The sequence below is a fragment of the Mustela nigripes genome, chromosome 17 (assembly GCF_022355385.1).
Source record: "Mustela nigripes isolate SB6536 chromosome 17, MUSNIG.SB6536, whole genome shotgun sequence".
Taxonomy (NCBI): domain Eukaryota; kingdom Metazoa; phylum Chordata; class Mammalia; order Carnivora; family Mustelidae; genus Mustela; species Mustela nigripes.
Genome location: NC_081573.1, coordinates 24,546,874 through 24,564,854, shown reverse-complemented (window position 1 = coordinate 24,564,854; position 17,981 = coordinate 24,546,874). Strand labels below are relative to the sequence as shown.

The 17,981-nt window shown below is 36.9% G+C and overlaps 1 protein-coding gene across 5 annotated transcripts in view; it reads left to right on the top strand.

Annotated features, from left to right (window-relative positions):
* The window catches only part of NETO2 (neuropilin and tolloid like 2), a 92,893-nt gene that overhangs the window by 59,406 nt on the left and 15,506 nt on the right, over positions 1-17,981 (top strand). For 3 of the 5 annotated variants that reach the window (XM_059382058.1, XM_059382059.1, XM_059382057.1), the window contains one exon: positions 164-2,964. In XM_059382058.1, coding sequence (XP_059238041.1) covers positions 164-744 — 581 coding nt within the window. In that variant the 3' untranslated portion in view covers positions 745-2,964. The other 2 variants (XR_009400762.1, XR_009400763.1) reach the window with 2 other exon arrangements.

Here is a 17,981-nt window from a genome sequence, read left to right as displayed (position 1 = left end):
CAGAAATCTTAATGGGATTGTTTTATTTGTTTATAAACCTAATTTTAAATGGCATCATCTGTAGTATATTTGACCCACGTGTTCTGCTTTACCTAAAAATATTTTACCAACTTGTGACAGAACCCAATGAATTTTGAAAGGCTTATTGTTTCTCTTTCTACAGAAAAGAAAAAAGCAGGACTGTTTGAACAAGTCACTAAAACCCATGGAACAATTATTGGCATCACATCAGGGATTGTCTTGGTCCTTCTCATTATTTCTATTTTAGTACAAGTGAAACAGCCTCGAAAAAAGGTCATGGCTTGCAAAACTGCATTTAATAAAACTGGATTTCAGGAAGTGTTTGATCCTCCTCATTATGAACTGTTCTCCCTAAGGGACAAAGAGATTTCTGCAGACTTGGCCGACCTGTCAGAAGAACTGGACAACTACCAGAAGATGCGGCGCTCCTCCACCGCCTCCCGCTGCATCCATGACCATCACTGTGGGTCACAGGCATCCAGTGTCAAACAGAGCAGGACCAACCTGAGTTCCATGGAACTGCCTTTCCGAAATGATTTTGCACAACCACAGCCAATGAAAACATTTAACAGCACCTTCAAAAAGAGTAGCTACACTTTCAAACAGGCACATGAGTGCCCTGAACAGGCCCTAGAAGACAGAGTAATGGAGGAGATTCCTTGTGAGATTTATGTCAGGGGGCGAGAAGACTCTGCACAAGCATCCATATCCATTGATTTTTAATCTTCTACTAAGGGGACATTAGTTATTAAGTGTGTACGTATGCAGTCTACTGAGCACCCGTACTCCAGCCGCCAACCCTTTTCTCCTATCAGAACTAGAAGACCTTCGTTCCCACTAACCTACTGTAATGGTGAAGCTTTTATTGTCTCAGGCAGCCTATGTGTTAAACCAATCATGGGACCTGCTCCAGTCCATGAACAAAGTAACAGTCACTATTGCTTGGTGTCACACACACAAGGTACGAGCAAAACCGTATCTGAAGAGGGGAATGGTGGTGCTGAGCCTGGCTCAGGCTGCCTGTTAGGCTCAGCAACAAGAAACTGCTCTGGTTGATACAGCTTGTCAACATTTTGATCCCACAATAAGTTTAAAAATAAGATTCATCTCTACATTCCTTTTGTTTTTCTTTTCTTTAAATTTAATTTGTTTTTTAAGTCCATGATTTGACCATTTTGGTTTCTTAAATATGGTTACTGTACCACACATATTTCAATACAGGCATTTGTTCTAGAATTTGTCAAAATATAACTTGTTACTGTGCTAAGTGCCAATGAAGACCCAGAGTTCTGTTGCACCCATCTGTTTCTTCTTGACTAATTTCTATACTGCTGCCTTTTAATTACTGGATCCTTAGTCCTTATCTTTTGTGAATAGTAGATGATAAGATTTATCACCTTTAAGTCATATTTTTGTCTTACAGTAGAAGATTTCATAATCCTGGGATATATGCACCCTTGCCCATCATGACTAAAAACTTGAAAAAGATTAAAACTTCTAGAAATTCTTTGAATTTTCCCAAATTTGGTCACATGCAGTGGTGGCCTATTCATTCCTGTGCGCAATGTCGTTTCTTTCATTTTGGGGGAGGCCTGTAATTATGTTTCTTTACAGCATTTCTCATCACCAGATTTGTGTTTCCTGATATTTTTATAAGAAGATGATTTTGCTCCCTTTGTACTGGTATATGTTATGGCATATAGTAGCCAAGGTTGTATGATAGTTCAAGGAAAATTCCTGAGAAACTCTAAGAGCCTTCAGATTGCTTCTTACTTGGGACAATACATTTTTCTAGTTCTTACCAAGAATAACAACTTCCACTTTTTTTTAAACTGCACTTTTGACCTTATGTTTTTTTATGGTATATAAACAATAATTTATAAACATGATATAAAAACTCATTGTGTTTTTTTAGACTTTTGATATTATTTGATACTGTGCAAACTTTATTAAATCAAGATTAAAGACCTACACGAGAGATTTCTTCCAGTGTTCACATTAGTGGCTTTGTATACAAATATGCTGTGACGGAACTACACGTATTAACTTATTGTAAAGACCTTGGTAATGTGTACATAAGCTTTTGTTTCCTTTTGTTATTCCATTTAGTTTCTGATAAATTTTTCACTGTGTGTTATTTATTCTAAATCACTACACAAATCTTATATTAAAATATACATTGTTACATGATTCTTCAATCATGTTATTGCACTGAGATTTTGAATCTTAAGATAAATATGGAAAGAAATCTGTTTATCAAATTATAACTAATACAGACATGCCATTTAAAAGAGGTCAATTCTCATTTTGATATTTTTTGTAGTAAATTCTCAATGAAATGAGAGATTGAGGTTTCACTGAATTTCATTGATTTTTTTAAGATAGCACATCTATGGGTTTTCTCAGATTAGTGAAAACTGGGACCTTTACATATGATACATATAAAATACCCCTTCAAGATGTTTCTTATATCACATTTTTCGTTTTTTAAAGTACATAATATCCAGGAGATAAGAAAACCTATAAATACTATATATTCATGATTTAACATTTTTTAAAGTCAGCATAATTTCCTGTTTTAAAAATACAATTTTGGAAGGTAGAAAGACTAAATGAATGTAGTATTCATTGATCTAATGAGCCAGAGCCAGATAAGATAGAAATTCTTTCAGTAGCTATGTTGAATAGGCATTCTAGTAGTAGTTAGTAGCCAGCCAACATTTGAACAGCATAGTAAATATTTAATATAACTGTGATCTCATTCTTCATGCTCATGAAGGAAAACTAGCATATTTTCTATGTAAAATTATATCCATTACAAAAACAGCTGTTAAGTCCATCTTTAACACATACATTGTAATAGAAACTAATACAGTATGCTTAACTACATTAACTATAGTCACTTGTAACTATATTTTTTGAAATGTGTATCCTATTTTCTTTTAAAAGGGCATGAAGAGGCCTACAAAATAGAGCCTTTAAAGAAGACATTCAACATTAAAACAGCATAGAACTACGTAGCTTCAGGCAACTCCACTTAGCAAGTAAAGCTTGGACAACAATTTTGGTTCTAAAGTTTCTGGCTGCTAAAAGAAATGAAATAGTTTTTGTTTTTCACAGTAGAGGACCCAAACTTATCTGCAGAGACTAGCTTTCTCTTCAACTAAAGAAAGAGGATCTTTATATAGAACAACATTTCCTCAGAATTTAAAAAAAGATGCAAAATGCAGAGAGATGTCAGAACGGTAAATCTTTATCTAGTGAAGGCACATTTTAATACAGTCTAAAATCATCGGGTTTGGATCATTGTGTCTTACGGGGGTTAGAACTGAAGAGGCAGATGATCAGTATCCGCTGAGCCAGCCTTAAACTGCCACATATTGTAGGCCTTCATCGAAGTATAGATGGGTATGAGGCCTTGTTTAAACATTTTTTAGCCAAACATTTACTTGGCGGTACACTACAGGAAGAGAAGAGAATGAAACTTTTCTTAGGCATTATTACCAGCACAATGCTAATCGCTGTAATATATAGTCTCTCATCTTTGAAGTCGGTAAGAAAACTTTACAAATTGTTTATTAAAGTAAAAGCCATAAATTTTAGTAATGGAAGATGAACTTTAGCCATCTTGTTGAAGTTATTACACCCTTCACAGAAAATATAGAAGCCAGTTGTTAACCATACAGTGGAAAAAATGGAAACCTGGAGGGGAGAATTATCTTCAGTTCCTAAGTGGCCCTAAGAACATCTCCAAGTGCTGGGTTTCCTTTCACCTACGATCCTGAGTTTAGCACAAGATCTCAACACTCAAGTGCCCACAAATTGCAGGAAACTCTGAGCCCAACATCTGAAGTGTGTACAAATGCACCTTTTGTGCAGGGAAGTCTTCAACGTAAAGGGTTAACAAAAAGCAGAAGATTTTCCACCTTTCACAACACGAAAGAGATTAAGAAGGCTCCTTTCACTTTGACTTGTTAACAGCTTTTGTGTCTGTCTTTGTCATGTTGCATGTAATTATTAGGCATTAAAAGAACCTCCTACATGTCTGCTTCTGAACATTTTTATAGTTCTGCTGTTGTCTGATGAACAGGATAAATTAGGTTTCAGGAGTGTGTGGAGTGATGAAACAGGAGAGGAGAAAAGCCTAGTTGTGATTCCAGGAGTGATTCTCAAAGGGGATTATGCCCTCATACAAAATGGTGTCTGCTGTGCTGTTCATGATGAGAAAGGGACCTTGAGGTTGGGGGCTTTTAAGATCTAAGAAAGGTGATCTGTTCCAACTTCACGAAGGAGAATTCTGAGGCCCAGAGAAGAGGAGTGAGTACCCACATCTCAGAACCAGTCCTATGCTCTTGCCTTGCCTTTGCTGTTTTTCCCCTGCTTTAGCTGGCTGCCAAGTTTTAAAGGTCAAGCAGCTCTAAACAGCAGCCCAGATGTCCCATGTAAGCTTGTCGGTCATTCTGATTTAAAATGTAATTTATTCTATAGTAATTTTTTTCAAAGCATTTTACTTTTTTTATTTTAAATCTATGTAACACTATTCTATAATTTTGTTGCCATGACTTCTTGGCATCTGCAAACTGCAAGACAATTACTGTGAATTCTTAATAAACAATGTTAACAATTTATAGGTTTGGCACTAGATTTTTAAAATAGCTTCAGTGTTTTGCTTTTGTCATCTTTATTAAATCTAAAGGAAACAATGTATATTCTAGAAATTAAAGATTTGTGTGCTGTATCTCTTGAGTTTGGCGAATGATTTGAGTTCTGAGCCACGGTGACAAGTTGACCTCAGATGGTCCCTTCAAAATCAATTTCCCATGTTTTATATACCTCAACAAATTAAAAATTCTGAATTTGCTTTTTTTAGTCACTTTTTATATACTTCTGTGATTTGTTTAATGACTATAAAAACCCAAGAAGCTAATGGCTGGGGTGCATGTTTAGTATATACTGTCTTGAGTAAATTCTTTTTGAGATTCTGTTTATTTCAGAGAGAGAGAGGAGGGGCGTAGTGAGGGACAGGGAGAATCTCAAGCAAACTCTGTGCTGAGTGTGGGGCCCGACACAGGACTTGATCTCACAACCCTGAGCCAAAGCCTGGAGTTGGACGCTTAACTGACTGAGCACCCAGGTGTCCCTTGAGTATATGTTTTTTTAAAGCAGTGTATTTTTTTTTTTTTTAAAGATTTTATTTATTTATTTGACAGAGAGAGATCACAAGTAGGCAGAGAGGCAGGCAGAGAGAGAGAGAGGAGGAAACAGGCTCCCTGCTGAGCAGAGAGCCCGATGTGGGACTCGATCCCAGGACCCTGAGATCATGACCTGAGCCGAAGGCAGCGGCTTAACCCACTGAGCCACCCAGGCGCCCTAAAGCAGTGTATTTTGGGTGCCTGGGTGGCTTGGACGGTTAAGCGTCTGCCTTTCGCTAGGGTCATGATCCCAGGGTTCTGGGATCGAGTCCTGAATTGAGCTCCCTGCTCAGCGGGGAGCCTGCTTCTGCATCTGCCTCTCTCTCTCTCGCTCTGTCTCCCATGAATAAATAAAAAATAAATAAAGCAGTGAATTTATAGAGATGAATATCCAGACCGTGTAAGAACTCTTCTATGTAATCCTGGATTGGATGCTTCACAGTAAAGAATATGACCCTTGAACTGGAAATAGACCTTATTTTTTTATTTCCTTGCTTGTCTCATTTTCCAGAGTCTCTAGAATTGGCAAAGAATCCTTTTTCCTTGTAGGGAGAAGTTAGCATTTCCTACCCAACAGCTTCCAAAGTAAAATAATCTTAGTTAAAATAAAAAGTAAAAGCATCCTTAGGCTCTTAGACCATTTAAATCTTCAAATTAATCTTCCAGTGAAGTTAAAAAAATTTTTTTAAGGTGAATTTAGTGTTAGGTTGCCTACCAACGCAGTGTGTTACCGACGTGGCAGTGAGGACTTTCTGAGCTGGTTGTTAGAACACAGTGTCCTATTGAGGTGCAGAGTGCATCAATCACGGCCACAGCTTCGAAAAGATGGATGAGTAGATTTCACAAAAGGTGTATACTGAGGAGAAAGCAAAGAAAGGCAAAAACTCCAAGCTTTGCAATCATACAGACACAGATCAAGGAGCAAAGAAAGACGAAAGAAAAAAGTAGTTACCACTGGCCTGTCTCTGCAAATAGCTACAGAGCAATTTTACTTTCTGTGTTATTTAGGATCAAGAAACAGCTTTTATCTGAAAGTGCTTTCACCTGCCCAGCTTTGTCATACTCTGTAACATCTGGTGCCAGCAGGCCACTGAGCCGGTACATACTTTATTGAAACATTATGAGTAACTGCTGATTGCTAGAAGGAATTTTTATCAGAAATCTAGGTATTGAACCATGCTTTTCAAATGTTCTATTCTTCAACTGATGACTTTGTCCTATTATATTAAGCAGTGTTTCAGAGAAATATTCACAAGTTTTGAACCGAAAAATAGTCACATGAATTGTAGGGAAGTTCTTTCCAGACTCTTAGAAGACAGTTAAGCTCTGAAAATGTTCACAGCTAACAATAGTGAACTTGCTGCAGCGTCCTCTGGTTTTTACATTCCTAGTCTAAAGGCAGTCTTATTTCTTCTGTCATGTATTTTTAATATAAAAAAATGAGTAAAGCTTGTGGAAGATTTCTAGAATGGCTCCCATGATCCCTGCCTCCTGGTGTTCACAAGATTGTATCATTCCCTGACCTTGAGTGTGAGCTGGATCTGGGAACTGCTTCCAGTGAATGTGCCGAAAGTGCCATGTCACTTCTGAGACCAGGTGACAGGCTGGCTTCTGTCTTGCTCACCCATTAGTAGTTTTGTGATTTCCTACTCAGAATGAAGCCAATTGCCATGTGCTGAGCTGCTCAATGGAGAGGCCCATGGGATAAGAGATGGGGATTTCAAGCCAACAGTTAACATGGCACAGAGGCCCTCAATCCACCCACCTTCAAAGAGACGAATCTTGCCAGCAACATGCCTGGAAGAAAATCCTCTGTACATGGGAGCCTTGAGATGACCACAGACAACACCTTGATTGTATCTTGTAAAAGACCTTGAATACCAAGAGAGATCACTGATCAGAAATCCAAGATGTGTACTATTTCAAGCTGCTGAACCTTGGGAAATTTGTTACACAGCCATCAATAACTAATACAAAGCTAGAAAAGGACAATGGCTATCCCAAATAGACCCCAGGGGAAAAGTAGTTGATGAAATTTAACATGATGTTTTAAGTTGAGAAAAAAAAAAAAAAAGTCCTCAAAGCAATGGGCATATCATCCTGAATCTGGCAACTTGGAATAAGGAGAGTTGGTCTTCCTTCATCATGAACCTGTCAGCAACCTTGCCTCCCTAGCCACAGATAAAAACTCTTACCTAGATCTGTTCTCTCCGAAATATGGCAAAATACAGGAATTTGATTCTATATTTGAATTGTAAATTATGTTAAATTCTAACTCTTGAATAGTGCCCCTTTTAAGTGACTCATCAAGTCTCCTTTGAGTAAAATGAAATTATCTAAAAATGAGTAAAGGATAAAATTCTATTCAGATTCTATATGGTATTCCTATAATCCAGTCAACATCTTGCTCATTCCTAATCACATTAACAGTTTATAGACTGCAGGGCTGGTTATAACTCTATCATTACATGAAAAGGTGATTTTTTAAAAAAGATTTTATTTATTTATTTGACAGATCACAAGTATGCAGAGAGGCAGGTAGAGAGAGGGAGAAGCAGGCTTCCCGCTGTGCAGAGAGCCCGATGTGGGGCTCGATCCCAGGACCCTGGGATCATGACCTGAGCCAAAGGCAGAAGCTTTAACCCACTGAGCCACCCAGGCGCCCCAAAAAGGTGATTCTTAGGACAACTAATTTAGAAGGCAATGGAAAACCCCCTGCAAAAAAAAAAAAAAGGTGGAGGGGACTGTCACTAGCCTTTCATGTCCAGATCCTCCCTACCCCCCAAATGAGAAATGTGGCCAAAACATTTCCATACAGAGATCTTCCTGATGTGATAGAAAAGAGATTTCTTGGAAAAATGATTTTTTTTTTTTTTTTTTTTTTTGCTTTGTTTTGCTTTGCTTTGACTTTCTTTGCTTTATTTTGGCCAAAGTGATTGAAAGACCAACCCTGGAGAGTTTTTCTTTCTGAAATTGTTCTCAATAGCTGGCTGACAGCCACAGCTACCTGCTATAAAGATAAAATTGTATCTTTAATTGTATCTGAGTGTAAATTTTTTCTTTGAATTTGAAGCCAGCTATTACTGACATTGTTCTGCCCTGTGGGTATAATTGTGTCCTAAATCTTTTTCTAATATGAATCCATGAAACCTTAGCCTCTAGAAATAGGATGTACCTGTTCCTTGTACTCTGATCTCTGCAAAAGAGGCATCAAATGAATCTTGGTATTCCCCGTCCTGCCATTCTTAATGCTAGATTGTAGTCAGAGACTATACTATGCTGCTTGAAGCTTTTCATTTTCTGTGGGATTAGAAGTTGCCTGCTTTTCTACTAGGGGCCTCATGGCTTTTGTTTTGTTGCCCACAAATACTCACAGATTTTTTAAGAAACCGTTTCTTTAAAGAAACTCCCAAGGGGCACCTGGGTGGCTCAGTGGGTTAAAGCCTCTGCCTTCGGCTCAGGTCATGATCCTGGGGCTCTGGGATCGAGCCCTACATCGGGCTCTCTGCTCAGCGGGGAACCTGCTTCCTCCTCTCTCTCTGCCTGCTTCTCTGCCTACTTGTGATCTCTGTCTGTCAAATATATAAATAAAATCTTTAAAAAAAAAAAAAAGAAAGAAAGAAAGAAAGAAAGAAAAGAAACTTCCAAGTCTGTCAGCGAAAAGGAAGGAACTTCCCTGAACAGTATGGGTAGTAGTAGACTAAGATGTATACAGAGAAACTGCCTTTATCAAAAGCCATGTCTTCAAGGATGTGTTAGAGAATGCTTCTATTTCAAGCTGGCATTCTCACCTCTTCACCCTGGAAAACAACTTGCTCCTCTTCCCCTCATCAGGTAGGCAAAGAAGTGATTGCACACTGTTTTTAATTGCAGGTTTACATAAAGCCACAATCGAAAAGCATTGATTTGTTGGACTGTAATCTACACTATAACACACTGAGCTGCATTTCGGCAGCGTGCCAGATGTGTCAACTCAGAATTTAATGACAACATTTCAGTAGCAGCCCCAGAATTTAGTACAGTACCACTGTCGAATACTAATGTGCCACTAACAAGAAAACAAAAGAGCAAAACGACCTCTTTCTCGGTTACCTTTTTTGTCCCTTACTTGACGGAGAAAATGAAAGCAATGAATTATTTCATAGAAACCTCATCTCATAATTTCCAGTAGAAAGCAACCTATAGAAGTTGGTGGTTTGCTCATGGCACTTTATCAATCAACCAAAGGTAAATTAATTTTTAACACTGCTTATTTACAAAGTTCGTGTTTTTCCTGAAGACTTTACCCAACACTTTTACTTTCTGAAAATAATTATGTACATGAAATTATTGTGAATGAAGTCACCATCTGATATCATTTCTGCTTCTCATGATTTTCAAAATGGAGTTTCATTTCCTTTGAAATGGAAAGGAGACTGGTGCCTGGGTGACTCAATTGCTTTAGCATCTGCCTTCAGGTCAGGTCATGATCCCGGGGTCCTGGGATCAAGCCCTGGGTCAGGGTCCTTGCTCAGCAGGAGGCCTGTTTCTCCCTCTCCCACTCCCTCTGCTTGTGTTCCCTTTCTTGCTGTTTATCTCTCTCTGTCAAATGAATAAAATCTTTAAAAAATAAAATATAAAATAGGAGGGGGAGGAAAAAATTTCTTATCCTAAAAGAGTGGTATTTCTCAAACTTGGTACCATTACATTTGGGGCCAAATTGTTCTCTGTTATGCGGGGGGGAATGTTCTATGAACTGTGGGATGTCAACCAGCAGTCTTGGCCTCTACCCACTAGGTCCCTGTAGCACTGCCCCCCACTTAACAAAAATATCTCCAGATATGTCCACAGGTACCATGGGGCAGAGAGGTCAAATCAACCTTGGTTGAGAACCACTGCTGTAGAGAGATTAAAGGGTTTAACAAATAATAACCAGAAGCTGTTGGATTCTTTTATTTATTTATTTATTTATTTGACAGAGAGAGAAAGAGAGATCACAAGTAGGCAGAGAGGCAGGCGGGTGGGGGGGCGGGGAAGCAGGCTCCCTGCTGAGCAGAGAGCCCGATGTGGGACTCAATACCAGGACCCAATATCATGACCTGAGCTGAAAGCAGAGGCTTAACCCACTGAGCCACTCAGGTGCCCCAAGCTGTTGAATTTAAATTTAAAGAAATACTTCAGACTTCTGGAAAGTTACAAAGAATAGTGAGTATTCTCACTATTGGCTCAGACTCCTAGTTAACATCGCCCAGTTTCATCTCCCTCCTTCTGGCCCATCCCTCAGAGGGCCCAAATTTGGTTTTTATTATCCCCATGTCTACATTGGTTAGAAGTTATAGGGTTGCCTGTGTGGCTCAGTCAGTGAAGCCTATGCCTTCAATTCACGTCATGATGCCAGGGGCCTGGCATCAAGCCCCACATTGGGCTCTGCTCAGTGGGAGTCTGCTTCTCCCTCTCCCTGCTCTTCCCCTGCTTATACTCTCTCTGTGGATCAAATGAATGAGTAAAATCTTTTTTTTTTAAGATTTTATTTATTTATTTGAGAGACAGATCACAAGCAGGCAGAGAGTCAGGCAGAGAGAGAGGAGGAAGCAGGCTCCCTGCTGAGCAGAGAGCCTGATGCGGGGGCTCGATCCCAGGACCCTGGGGTCATGACCTGAGCTGAAGGCAGAGGCTTTAACCCACTGAGCCACCCAGGCGCCCCAAATGAATAAAATCTTAAAAAAAGAAGAAGAAAGAGGAGGAGAAAGAAGAAAGAGGAGGAGGAGGAGGGAAGAAAGGGAAGGAAGAGGGAGAGGAGGAGGAGGAGAAGAAGAAGAAGAAGGGGGAGGAGGAGAAGTAGTCGTTATATATCTACCTTTTACTTTGGTGACTGACCTTCATGTTTTCTCATGTATGCATCAAGTCTAAAATTAATCTACCTACTTTCTCCCTGATAGAACAAGAATCATATAATATCTTCAGTTACCCCTTCCATCTTACATGTTATTTTAGTTCTAACTTGTTTATAAATCCACCAAATGGTCAATATTTTTGTTTCTATAGTGAATATATAGACCTTTCTCTATGTTTTTTCAGTTCATTTGCTCTTCATATGTTCTTGCATCCCAGACTTCACATCTGGCTCGCTTTCCTTCTGTCTTCTTTGGAATTTATTTATGGACACTCTACCTAGTGATCTGTCCAATTCTTGCTTTTCTGAAACTTTATTTCTTCCTCATTGTTGCATGATAGGTTATCTGGGTATAAAAGTCACATTGCCAGTTATTTTCCCCCAGTGTTTATCACAGGATGATCTGGCTTCTTTTATAGATCTAAATTTCTTTATTTATAACCTCTTTTCCTTTTTAATGATTATACAATATTCTTTACTATTGTGCCTTTTCTTTTCTTTTTTTAATATTTTACTTACTTATTTGAGTGAGAGAGTGAGAGAGAGCATAAGAGGTGAGAAGGTCAAAGGGAGAAGCAGATTCCCCGATGCAGGACTTGATCCCAGGACTCTGGGATCATGACCTGAGCCGAAGGCAGTGGCTTAACCAATTGAGCCACCCAGGTGCCACTGCCTTTTCTTTTTTTTCTTTTCTTTTCTTTCTTTCTTTCTTTCTTTTTTTTTTTTTTTTTTTTTTGCCCCTGCCTTTTCAATATAATATGTCTACATATGGATTTATTTTATATTATTCTTGTGGTTCCAAATGCTTCTGTTGTAAAAAATTCTATCTTTCTTGTCTCTTAATCTCTCAGTAGTATTTCTATCTCTTTATATTTTCCATTTGCTACATATTCTCTTTAGCTCATGGTATCTAACTTCTAACTTCTATTTGACTCATGGTAGTTGATTTTCTTGGATCCCAATGAATACTTATCTTGAATGATTATATTGGCTATTTCAAGAAATTTAGTTCTTTTCCAAATCTATCTGCTCTTCTTTCTATGGTACCTTTTTCTTTTCTTGTGTTTTTATTCTCTTTTCTCTTTTAAACAACTTTAGACATATTTTATATTCTGTATTCCATAATTTCATTACCAAAATTCCTTGAAAGTTGTAGTTACTTATTCTTTCTGTTGACTTACACACATGGTAGTTGTTTTTTGTGGGTGACTTATCTGCTAATTTTCTTTTTATTGTGAATGCATCTGTGAAAAAGTTTTATATCTCTGGGAATCCCCCAAGGGATTTGTATTTGATTCTGTGAGATGCCTCCAGGGTACTTTCAACCCAGGATAACTTTAGACTAATTCTCATATTGGAATTTTCAAAAACCACAGATATTATTAAATTCTTTATTGTCTCTGTTGAAGTATAATTGACATTTAATAAAATGCATGTAATTTAAGTTGTATGAGTTTTGATAATTGTATGCACCTATCTAGACACCATATTAATCAAGATATAAAGCCTTTTTATCACCCCCAAAAGATTCCCTTGAGCACCTAAACTCTTAACCCCTAGCACCACTGATTTGCTTTCTGTCATCATAGTACAGATTCATATTATATAAGTGGAATTGTTTCTTATGTACTCTTTTGTGTCTGGCTTTCTCATTGAAGATAGTGTTCCCATTAATCTATATTATTGTGTGTATCAAGAGTACATAACTTTTGATTGCTGAGTAGTATTCCATAGTTGAATATACCCCCAAGTTATTCATTATTTTCCTGAACATATGGATTGTTTTCAATTTTTGGTTATTATGAAGAATGTTTCTGTGTACATTCACCTACAATTCTTACTGTGGACATATATATGTATATACTTCACATCAATATCAAAGTGTAGGATTAATAGATCATGCATAAGTACATGTTGAACATTTTAAAAAATTCCCAAATTGTTTTCCCAAAGTTGTTGTGCCATTTTACAACCTCACTAGAAATGTATGAGAATTCCAACTGCTCTACGGCACATGGACATTTGGTATGATTAGTCTTTTTAATTTTAACCATGCTAATGAGTATGACACCATATTGTTTTCATTTGTATTTCCCCAATGACTAGTGATGTTGTGCTTCTTTACCTCCCTTGGTCAGGCTTTTATACAAATACTTTGCCAATATATTTTCTTTAGATTGGATTGTCTTCTTTTTAAGTGCAATAATACTTATATATATACTGAATACAAGTGCTATATCAGATATATGCATGTGAAATTTTCCTGAGTTTTATTCTCTTTTTTTCCTTTAAACCTTTAAATGTAATCATATTCTGTGTTCAATGATTCATTATCTAAATTTCCAATTGCTTGTTGCTGATAAATAGAAATGAAGTTGATTTTTATATACTGCCTTTATATACACGCTTGCTAAACTCACTTATTCTAGTAGTATTTTATAGATTCCTTTAGATTCTCTACATATGCAAACATAATATCTGAGTAAAAGCAGTTTTACATTATGCATGCATTTTCTCTCTCTCTCTCTCTCTCTCTTTTTTTTTTTTTTTTTTTGCCTTTTACATTAGCTAGGACTTTCAGTAAGATTTTGAATAGAAATAGTGGAAGCGGATATCCTTTTATTGTTCTTGATCTGGGAGGAAGGACATTCAGTCTTTCACCATTTAGTATTATTTAGATATACATTTTTCATGATGCTTTTCATCAGGTTGAGGGAGGTCCTTTCTATTCCTAGTTTATTAAGAGATTTTATTACACAGAGGTGTGGAATTCTATCCAGTGCTCTCTTGGCGTCTATAGAGATGATCATATGGTTTTCCTGTCTCTTATATGAAAATTACACTGATTGATTTTTCAAATGTTAAACCAAACTTGCATTCTTGGGATTAATTCACTTTTCATAGTGTATTATACTTCGCATACATTGCTAGATTTAATTTCTAATATCTTAGTAAGGGTTTTTTTTTTAATCTATGTTGATGAATATTGAATTCTAATATTTCTTGTGATGTCTTTGATTTTGGTGTAAGGGCAATACTAGCCTCATGAAATGAGTTGGGAAATAATTTACTTCTTCCTGCATTTTCTGATTTTGCATAGAATTGGTATTATTTCATCCTTAAGTGTTTGATAAAATTCACCAGTGAAGCCATGACTAAACCTGTTTAAAGACTTTTAATAGAAAATTCATTTTAGAAATTGATACAGGGCCATTTCGTTTTTCTGTTTCTTCTTGGGTTTGTTCTGGAATTCAAAGAATGTGAACATTTCACTTAAATCAGTCATAATCTCTTTTTTTTATCCTTTAGATTTTGGTAGATCTCTTGTGATGTCTCCTTTTTTGTTCTTAGTGTAATGTGCTGCCAAAGCAAGCACTCCTCTTTTATTCTTTTTTTTTTTTTTTTTTTAGTATCAGTATGATTAACATATAGTGTTATATGTTTCAGGTGTACGATATAGTGATTCAACAATTCTACATATCACCCAGCGCTCATGACAAGGGCTCTTCTTAATCTCCATCCCCTATTTCACCCATTCCCCCCACCCATCTCCCCTCTGGTAACCACCAGTTTGTTCTCTAGAGTTAAGAGTCTGTTTCTTGGGGTGCCTGGGTGGCTCAGTGGGTTAAAGCCTCTGCCTTCTGCTCGGGTCATGATCCCAGGGTCCTGGGATCGAGCCCCACATCGGGCTCTCTGCTCAGCAGGGAGTCTTCTTCTCCCTCTCTCTCTCTCTCTGCCTGTTGCTCTGCCTATTTGTGATCTCTTTCAAATAAATAAATAAAATCTTTAAAAAAAAAAGATTCTGTTTCTTGGTTCGTCTCTCTATATTTTCCTTTGTTCATTTGTTTTGTTTCTCAAATGCCATATATGACTCAAATCAAATAGTGCTTTGCATGACACTCTTTTGCTCCATTCATGTCCTTGCAAATGGTAGGATTTCATTCTTTTTAATGGCTGAATAATATTCTGTTGTGTATATATACCACATCTTCTTTAGCCATTCATCTATCAATGAGCACTGGGCTGCTTCTATAACTTGGCTATTGTAAATGTTGCTGCTATAAATATAGAGGTGCATGTATCCCTTTGAATTAGTGTTTTTGTATTTTAAGGTAGGTACACACTAGTGCAATTATTGGATCATAGAGTAGTTCTGTTCTTAATTTTTTTAGGAAACTCCATACTGTTTTCATTAGTGGCTGCACCAGTTTCTATTCCCACCATAGTGTAAGAGGGTTCCTTTTTCTCCACATCCTCGTCAACACCTGTTGTTTCTTCTGTTTTTTATTTTAGCCATTTAACTTGGAGAGGTATGAGGTGATATCTCATCATAGTTTTGATTTGCATTTCCCTGAGGATGAGTGATATTGAGCATCTTTTCATGTGTCTGTTGACTATGTCTTCCTTGGAGAAATTTCTGTTCATGCCTTCTGCCCACTTCTTGATTGGATTATTTGTTTTTTGAGTGTTGAGTTGTATCAGTTCTTTATATATTTTGGATACTAACCTTTTATCAGGCATGTCATTTGCAAATATCTTCTATTCAGCATGTTGCCTTTTAATTTTGTTGATTCCTCCTTTGTTCTTGATATTAACAATTTATATCTTCTCTCCTTTTTTCTTTATCAGTCCAGCTAGATTGCAATTTTATTGATTTTTACCAAGGTCCAGCCTTTGATTTAATTGATTTTCTCTATTGTTTGTCTATTTTCTACTTATTGATTTCTACTCCTATAATTTTGCTTTCTTCATTCTTCTTGATTTCAGTTTAATTTGTTATTGTTCTAGTTTCTTAAGATGGAAGCTTTGACCATTGGCTTTAGACTTTTGTTATTAGCAGTTTCCATTACTGATTTCTATTTTAATTCTTGTGTGGTTAAAAAGCACACCTTGCATGATCTCTGTTATTTTAACTTGTTAAAATTTATTTTACAGCCCAGCATATGGTCTCTCTTGGTAAACATTTCATTTGAAATTTAAAAGAATGCATGCTGGGTGCCTGGGTGGCTCAGTGGGTTTAAGCTGCTGCCTTCGGCTCAGATCATGATCTCAGGGTCCTGGGATCGAGTCCCACGTCGGGCTCTTTGCTCAGCATGGAGCCTGCTTCCCCCTCTCTCTCTCTCTGCCTGCCTCTCTGCCTACTTGTGATCTCTGTCTGCCAAATAAATAAATAAAATCTTTAAAAAAAAAAAAAAGAATGCATGCTGTATGTTATTGGGTGTAGTGATCTGTAAATATCATTTGGTTCAGTTGATCGATAGTCTTCATTCCATTATTTAAGACTTCTATATATCTACTGATTTTTAAAAAAGATTTATTTATCAGAAAGAGAGAGAGAGATAATGGAGGGTGGGGCAGAGGAAGAGAGAGAGAATCTGGAGCAAACTCTCTGCTAAGCATGGACCCCAGTCCTGGGCTTGATCTCATGATCCTGAGATCATGAGCTGAACGGAAATCAAGAAGAGTCAGTTGCTTAACTGACTGTGCCATCCAGGTGCCCCTATATCTGTTGCTTTTTAATCAATTATTAAGGGAAGTGTTTTGAAATCTTAAACTATATTTGTTCATTTGCCTTGTTTTTTCTTTCACTTCTGTCAGTTTCTATTTCATGTGTTTTGAAGTTCTGTTATATGCATAACTCATATAAGATTATCTTCTTGTTGACTCGATCCCGTTATTGTTATGAAATTATCCAGTTTATCCTTGACAATATAATGATTATAGACCTACACATTGCAACCCAGACAATGCAGACCATTTACGTTTAATATAATTATTGATAATAGTTAGGTTTTAATGTACCATCATGCTATGCGTTTTCTGTGTGTCCTATCTGTCCCATCTGCTCTTTATTTTTTTTCTGTTTCCTGCCTTCTTTTGTATTAGACTGTTTTTTTTTTTTCATTTTTCCATTTTATTTTCACTAAAGGCTTATTAGCTGTTACAGTTTTGCTTCTTTTTTAAGTGGTTGCTCTATGGTTTTCAATACATATCTTTAACTTATACAGTCTACCTTCAAATAATTTTATTTCCCTTTATGTGTAATATATGAACCTTATACCAGTAGCATTCTTTTTCTCCCTTCCATCCTTTCCATTATTATACATATTATACATATTACTTCTATTTATGCTAACAACCCACAATAAATTGTTACTACTTTTAAGTAGTCAACTATTTTTTTATATGTTATTGAAAGGAGATCACTTACATTTACCCACATATTTACTATTTCCTGCACTCTTTCTTTTTGAAAATTCAAGTATCTATTTGGGATCATTTTCTTTTTGCCTGAAGAACTTCCATACAATTTGTAGTATAGGTCTCATGGGGTTTGTCTGAAAAAGTATTTTTGGAAATATGGTTGCTGGTTATATAATTCTAAGGTGACAGATTTTTCTTGTCTTTCAGCATTTTAAAGATGGATTATTATTGTCTTCTGGCTTGCATCATTTCTGGCAGGAAGTCTGTGGCCATTTGTTGTTTCTATATATAATGAGCCTCTTTCTGACTGCTTTTAAGATTTTCTCTTTATCACTTTATCACTGGTGGGGTCCACAACTTCTGCTGACCCCTTAGGGCTCTAGAGAGACCCACTAGGACATTGGTTGGAAGTCTTGATCCTTTTTTGTTCGGATATCACTGGTTGACTGGTTTGCAATGAAGTTATCGTAGTAGCATTTATATTTGCAAATGCCAACAAATCAAGCCAAAAAGTCACTTGCACATTTATATGTATCTTTGTGAATATTCAAAAAATTCCTCTTTCCAATGTTAAGGAAAAACAAAGCCTGCCAAAACAAATTTTACTCATGAACTGTTGCAAACAAAGAAAAGAGATTTGGGTATTGAACTGGGTTCAACTCCAGATACAACATGGACAAGTGAATATTTAT